General features: G+C 42.9%; 1 protein-coding gene across 2 annotated transcripts in view; it reads right to left on the minus strand.

Annotated features, from left to right (window-relative positions):
• Positions 1-648: 648 nt before the first annotated feature.
• LOC138978469 (uncharacterized) overlaps positions 649-8287 on the minus strand; it is an 11311-nt gene continuing 3672 nt past the window's right edge. For both annotated transcript variants that reach the window (XM_070351212.1, XM_070351213.1), the window contains exons 2-4: positions 5464-5581; positions 4260-5224; positions 649-1108 (exon numbers count right to left, since the gene is read on the minus strand). In XM_070351212.1, the coding sequence (XP_070207313.1) occupies positions 845-1108; positions 4260-5224; positions 5464-5581 (1347 nt within the window). In that variant the 3' untranslated portion in view covers positions 649-844. The remainder of the gene's footprint in view (positions 1109-4259; positions 5225-5463; positions 5582-8287) is intronic.

Raw genomic sequence — 8287 nt, forward strand, 5'->3', positions numbered from 1 at the left:
GGTCCAGTAGTTTGGTCTGAATCGCTCTACACACACGCACGCACGCACACACATACACCACACCCTCGTCTCGATTCCCCCCTCTACGTTAAAACATTTAGTCAAAACTTGACCAAATGTAAAAATGTCCACCAAAATACCCGTGTGACTTGGAATAATAGGCCGTGAAAAGTAGGATATGCGCCGAAATGGCTGCGATCTGCTGGTCGATGTGAATGCGTGATGTATTGTGTAAAAAAATTCCATCTCACACGGCATAAATAGATCCCTGCGCCTTGAGTCCGAGTCTGGAGATACGCGCGCGATATAAGACTTCATATAACATAACACACACACATAATTATACCCACACAGTCATATACACACACACATACCCACACACACACACAACACACACGCATACCCACACACACATACACATACCCATACAACACACACACATACCCACACAACACAACACACGCATACCCACACACACGCATACACACACATACCCACGCACAAACCACCATTATCATAAATCAACACCAACACCACCCCCACAACCGGCTTCCACTAACAGAGAGGACAGAGAGAGAGAGATGGCAACACTAACACACGCAGAACAAGACACACACAAAAAGCACACATACACTTATAACGAGTTGGTTGGTTTTGAGAATAGCCAGCTGGCTAGCCGACCTTTTATTCATGGTGACCTTTTAAACAGGACAACTCTGTTCGTAATTGTACATAATTTGGACTTTACTCGCCATTTTAGCTATTACCACGAATTGTCGACCTTTAGCCGCCAATCTATGACGATTATATTACCGTTTACTGAATAATGATCATCGTCCATATCTTAATTATTCACATATAGTTGGTAAAAGGCATCGTGCAAGCTGTAATAACCAACCGAGTCAATACCAGCGTTACTGGCACGGCATGAAAGCGAATACAGAGTGGAAGCAACGTCAGGATTGATGACGATGATGTCAGCTCTCGTCCGCGACTCGTCTAGTTGCGTCATTGTGACGTCATAATCTTCAGATCTGCCCAAGGACCAGGAGTCAAAAGTGACGTTTGGAGCAGGATGTCCTTCAGCAATGCACGAGGCGGCCACAGACTGTCAGAGGGAAACACACACACACACGAGCACACACACACACACACACACACACACACACACACACACACACACACACACAGTCACACATACACAAGGATGCACTTTTGTGCCGGCACATAATGCAAAACGTTTTAAGCTTTTGTCGAAATTCTGATCTATTCTGTTTTAAACCGATGATTGTGAGAGTATCGATTTAGTTTCTCCAAATGCGGCATCTCTCTCTCTCTCTCTCTCTCTCTCTCTCTCTCTCTCTCTCTCTCTCTCTCTCTCTCTCTCTCTCTCTCTCTCTCTCTCTCTCTCTCTCTCTCTCTCTCTCTCTCTCTCTCTCTCTCTCTCTCTCTCTCTCTCTCTCTCTCTCTCTCTCTCTCTCTGCCCTTTCATCTTATTTGCAATCATACTTGTCCAAATAGTGCCTTTTCTGCTTTGTATGAGGCATTTTTGCCAATTATTGATAAGCATGCACCGTTGCGCAAAAAGAGGGTTAAGCACCCCACACTTCCCCCGTGGTTAAATGAAGACATTATAAACGCCATGGCTCTTCGCGATTTCTATAAAGAGAACAAATTAAAAGCTGATTACAAGAAACAAAGAAATAAGGTCTTAGACCTCGTGCGCCGGGCCAAAAGGCATTATTTTAATAAACTTGTTTGTGAGAAGAAAGATACCGCTTCCTTATGGAGAGCAATAAACGAAGTAACTGCAAAATCTAAAACCCGACAACATTCAACTTCGGTTGGTATTTCACCCAGTGCCTTTAATGATTATTTCTTATCTCTTCCTAGTAAGCTTTTGGAGTCTACCTATAGGGAAAATGACAAAAGCGAGTATGAATGCCCACAATTTCTTCAATTATTTTGCCAGGCTAATATGAAAGAAGTTGAACCTTTTAACATCCCATTCATTGCAGTCCACGAAGTCGGGCGACTAATAACTGACTTGAGTAATAAAAAGTCAATGGGACCCGATAACATACCCGCTTCCTTACTCAAGTTAGCGTTACCCTTTCTTGTTGAGCCAATTACGTATGCGTACAACTTATGTATTGACCGAAATGTGTTTCCAGAAATGTTTAAAACCGCAAAAGTAATTCCACTTCCCAAAACAAAAGACTTAACCGACATAAACAATTTTAGGCCAATTTCGCTATTGTCTGTTCTATCAAAACCATTAGAAAAACATGTACAAAAGTGCTTGCTTCTGCACATGGAAAGCCGTGGTTTTTTCGCTCCATCTCAATCAGGATTTCGCCCTAAACATTCGTGTCACACAGCTCTCGTTAAACTATGCGATACATGGCTCTCTGCCATTAACCATTCGGAAACAGTCGGCGCCGTCTTCCTCGATTTTAAGAAAGCGTTTGATATTGTTGATCACACAATTCTGTTAAAGAAATTATCTTGTTATTTAGGCGACGCATCCTACTTACCTTTTTTTCGTTCTTATTTAGCGAACAGAACGCAGTTTGTCTCCCTTAGTGGTAATCGTTCTTCGATAGGACGGCTCATGCACGGCGTCCCACAAGGATCAGTTTTGGGCCCACTTTTATTTTGCATTTACATTAACGATCTACCACTCTATATATCAGACAAGACGGTTATTAATGACCTTTTCGCAGACGACTCGTCTCTTTACACGTCCGGTAAAAGTTTACAATCTATTGAAACCTCTCTTCAAACGAGTTTGAACAACATATTTGATTGGTGTAAACAAAACTCAATGATTATACACCCAGGCAAAACTAAATGCATGGTGATCACAACACGACAGAAACACCAACTCGCTCCTCTGAATCTTCATCTCAGTTTAAATGAGTCACCCATTGAGCAAGTAACCAGCCATCGTGTTCTCGGGGTCACCATAGACGCTGAATTAAAGTGGCAGTCCCACCTCAACCGTGTTACCAAAACCTTATCTAAAAACTTGTTCCTTCTCTCCAAATTAAAGCATTACGCTGATACCTCAGCACTCAAGTTGTTTTATTATGGTCATATTTTACCTCATCTGAATTATGCATCTACACTTTGGGATGGTTGTAGCGATGTTCACTTAAAAAAAGTCAATTCTCTTCACCGTCGCGCAGCTAAACTTATCATGCCGGGTCCACAAACATCAACAGATCAAAAGCTTAGCAGCCTTAATTTTCTATCACTTAAAGATCAGTTATTATTTAATAAGGCTCTTTTAATGTTTAAGGTACAAATAAACGAGACCCCACAGTACATGCGATCATTATTTCAGAAAGCAACAGACAGATATGGCTCAAACAAATTAATTTCCCCGCTACCCCGTATTGATTTATATAAAACCAGTTTAGCGTTTTTGGGCTCAACAATTTGGAATTCGCTACCATGTGAGATAAAGGGGTCAAGCACGATTAAACACTTCAAATCGCAGCTTCGCAAATATCTGTTGTCACGAACAGTTACATTCTGAAGCTGTTTCTAGCAAGAATGCATTGCTATCACTAACCTCTATATATTTTGTTGATTATGATAATGATGTCGACGATGATGATGATGATGATGTTGATGAAGTTGTTGTTGTGTGTGTGTGTCCGTGTGCGTGTGTGTGTTTGTGTGTGTGTGTGTGTGTGTATGTGTGTGTGCGTGTGTGTATGTGTGTGTGCGCATATGTGTATGTGTGTGTGTGTGTGTATGTATGTGTGTGTGTGTGTGTGTGTGTGTGAGTGTGTGTGTGTGTGTGTGTGTGTGTGTGTGTGTGTGTGTGTGTGTGTGTGTGTGTGTGTGAGTGTGTGTGTTGTATTGAGTGCGAACGTGATTGCAGGCATGCGGCGCGCGTGTGTGTGCGAGTCGAATTTTCTTTTCATTTGTATTATTTTGACATACATGTACATTTCAATGTTCTATTATGCATTATGTAGTCGTATAGGTAATGTTGTAATTAGTAATACTGTATGATTGCGATTGACAATTGTCCTTTTATTGTCTTTATCTTTATGTCTTAGTTTAGCAGGGACAGATTGTAAGACTAGGCGTGAGCCTAAAATCTCCATCCTTGAGTAATAAAGTTCGTTCGTTCGTTCGTTCGTTCGTTCGTTCTCTCTCTCTATCTCTCTCTCTCTCTCTCTTATAAACTGGCCGAAGAGAAATTTTCTTTGCGTTTATCAAAAATGTTCAAATCCTCTTACCCCGTTATCAAAGTGGGTCACTTGCGACAAGTCCTTGTTGATTCGTGGAGACTGTAGGACAACCAGAGAGATGTCCATGGTGATCTCCTTCGACCCAGATTTCGCCGTGCACCGAAAATCACCTGCGTCAGCGTAAGTAATGTTGTCGAACCTCAGCTGGGAACGAGACCTTTGCCCATCGGAAAATGCGACGTCATCAGTGGGCATGACGTCACCGTTTGGTAGAATCTTGGTCAGCTCTGCAGTGGAAGGATCGTTTCCTACAACCTGGCAGTCAATGGTACAATAATCAGGCCTGGACACGTCACAGACAACCCTTGAGGGATCAGGTGGGTACTGGCTATTGTCAAAGCCCAGGAAGCCTTCAGGGAACGGACCGGAGTGATCCGCGCTGTAGAATCTGACGGTGGCTGTACTGTCTAGTCGCTCCAGCAGACAGTTCTTTGAGCAGGTGAAACCGAACCAAGCGATGACCTCCAAGATGCCCCGAGGGTCGTCGAGGGTAGAGTTGATCCGGAAAGTTCTGTGTCGGTCTTCTTTCGGCCCATGGTCACTCACAAGGTCAAGCCAGACGGGAGAACCGCTGGCGCTGTGCGAGTACAACGACGGGTGGTAGGAATCCACTCTGTTCTCCTCCGTGTCAGACTTCACGATCACCCGGAGGTGAACGTAATCATCCTCTATGGCGTTCGTGTAGCCCTCCACCTTCAGCGTAACGTCTAGCACTGCGTCACTTCCGGGCTGGAAGATGACGTCACTTCCTTGCGCGATCTGCGCCGTGATGCGTGGCACCTCCATGCTGTTCGGGGTGTTGTTCAGCTTGAGGTGGGCTGTGAAGTAGAGACCCGGGTAGCTGAAGGATAGCATTGGAGGATAGTCCTCTTCACTTTGGATGGTGTCCTTGGAAACATGGAACTCCACTACCCCGACATCTTGGTTCTTGAGTAGCTCGCCCGTGCCTTTCACTTCAAATAGAAAACATGGTTTTTATTATGTGTTTTGTAAGGGAAGCGGGAGGGGGGAGGGTGATTTCTGTGTGAGAGGGAACCAAGGGTGAAAGTATGTGTGTGTGTGTGTGTGTGTGTGTGTGTGTGTGTGTGTGTGTGTGCGTGTGTGTGTGTGTGTGTGTGTGTGTGTGTGTGTGTTTTGTAAAACATGTTTTTTTTTTTACACCGATCATACTTTCACTTCTGACGTTACTTACAATTGGGCCTTAGCAGAACAAACGTCGGTTTGCTGGAGGCTTCGTACTCAACTCTCACTTTGTAGAAATCTGTTAATTCTTCCTTGGTCACTCTGGTAATGCGAAACATTGTGACGGGCTGGGAAACCAAAAGTAAGAAGTTGAGACACAGCAGTAAGTAAACAGCACGCAGTAAGCACTAAGCTGTGAGTCTATATAGAAATCGTGCCGGTTAGAACATTACCACACACACACACACACACACACACACACACACACACACACACACACACACATATATATATATATATATATATATATATATATATATATATATATATATATATATATATATATATGTATAGGTTACAACACGAGTGGTTTTTTATATGGCTTGTATTTCAGTCAAGACCCAGCGGATGAATATCATCGGGAGACACGAGCCTTTGGCGAGTGGCTCTCGATTGATATTCCCGCTGGGTCTTGACTGAAATACAAGCCATATAAAAAACCACGAGTGTTGTAATCTGTATATCCCATTCTACCATCAAACACAAAGTGTAGACTACTAGCGGCACTGTTGCGATCTGTGGAGACTGAAACAGTGTTTTCAGCGAGACTTGGCCTTTTTGCAACCTTAAACTAAGTGACCGTCGCTGAAAAAATAAAACGAATGAGTGCATCTATAAGTACGCGGTAACACTACTTTCAGACCGTTTAAAAGCTTTAAGTAAAGGTTCATAAGTTGCAAGAAAGTAATGAAGTCGTATAGAAATCCATTTAGTTGAAGCGCACAATTCTTTTGCGTTTCAGGTCGGCGGAACGGGGAAACCGGTTTGGCCCCCATTTGGCTTACTCGACTCGATTCAGAATCGATTCCACGTTGTTTTTTTCGAACGCATTATTATACAATTAGTCTTATTGACAGAGAAGCAAATTTTAGGGAACACATATGTAGATTTAACCATTTGCTCCCTATTTGAAATGTATCTACATGTTTTGCGAGTGTGTTTGCATGAACCTAAACTGGTATGGGTGCGAGGAAAACAGGACCCAAGTCTGTCACCGCCGCTTGATTGCATTTTGAAAGAATATGACTGAATTACGGAAAAATACACACATGTTAAGTTCTTAGATACCTTCATCGCCAATGTGGACTTACTGCAGAGCCAGGCAAAAGAGTAGACTTGCTCGCAAAACACGTGAAACAGCTGATGATAGCGAAGCCCAACCGTGCCAGGTAAGGACGGTCTGACAGATTCTCAAAAGTCGTCTGCTAACGAAGCAAGGGGAGGGTACTCGTGTTTTTGTTTTGGTTCGCTAGCATCTGGTTATCTTGTAAGTTGAATGTTCGTTTTTTCCCACCTGCATTGCTTTCATAATGAAAGAAACGTTTATATATATCCCATGACCTCCCTTCTTTGTCTCTGTTACTTCAGTATGGGTATATATGTTGTATTTTTATAGCTCAATAAATACATCATGGACTCAAAAAAATATATGATAGTGCAGATTCCGATTTGGGCGAAGAACTACTTTGCTCCCGACCTTTGACCTCGCGCCGAACAATGTGACACATTTGTATGAAGTTCCAAAATCGTATTGCACGGCTCAGAAAACCATATCAGTTGCACGCAAAAATGAATCTCAGAACTGATCTGATGTATGGGATGCAATAAGCAAACGTTTCTTTCATTATGAAAGCAATGCAGGTGGAAAAAAACGAACATTCAACTTACAAGATAACCAGATGCTAGCGAACCAAAACAAAAACACGAGTACCCTCCCCTTGCTTCGTTAGCAGACGACTTTTGAGAATCTGTCAGACCGTCCTTACCTGGCACGGTTGGGCTTCGCTATCATCAGCTGTTTCACGTGTTTTGCGAGCAAGTCTACTCTTTTGCCTGGCTCTGCAGTAAGTCCACATTGGCGATGAAGGTATCTAAGAACTTAACATGTGTGTATTTTTCCGTAATCCAGTCATATTCTTTCAAAATGCAATCAAGCGGCGGTGACAGACTTGGGTCCTGTTTTCCTCGCACCCATACCAGTTTAGGTTCATGCAAACACACTCGCAAAACATGTAGATACATTTCAAATAGGGAGCAAATGGTTAAATCTACATATGTGTTCCCTAAAATTTGCTTCTCTGTCAATAAGACTAATTGTATAATAATGCGTTCGAAAAAAACAACGTGGAATCGATTCTGAATCGAGTCGAGTAAGCCAAATGGGGGCCAAACCGGTTTCCCCGTTCCGCCGACCTGAAACGCAAAAGAATTGTGCGCTTCAACTAAATGGATTTCTATACGACTTCATTACTTTCTTGCAACTTATGAACCTTTACTTAAAGCTTTTAAACGGTCTGAAAGTAGTGTTACCGCGTACTTATAGATGCACTCATTCGTTTTATTTTTTCAGCGACGGTCACTTAGTTTAAGGTTGCAAAAAGGCCAAGTCTCGCTGAAAACACTGTTTCACACTCCACAGATCGCAAGAGTGCCGCTAGTAGTCTACACTTTGTGTTTGATGGTAGAATGGGATATACAGATTACAACACTCGTGGTTTTTTATATGGCTTGTATTTCAGTCAAGACCCAGCGGGAATATCAATCGAGAGCCACTCGCCAAAGGCTCGTGTCTCCCGATGATATTCATCCGCTGGGTCTTGACTGAAATACAAGCCATATAAAAAACCACTCGTGTTGTAACCTATACATACACACACACAAAGTAACACACACACACACACACACACACACACACACACACACTGGTGGTTGTCCTTCGGGTCCGAAGAAGACTTTTTCGTTTTGCATCCTATCTATGTACACGGAGGTGGCTC

Source organism: Littorina saxatilis, linkage group LG10, assembly GCF_037325665.1.
Source record: "Littorina saxatilis isolate snail1 linkage group LG10, US_GU_Lsax_2.0, whole genome shotgun sequence".
NCBI lineage: Eukaryota > Metazoa > Mollusca > Gastropoda > Littorinimorpha > Littorinidae > Littorina > Littorina saxatilis.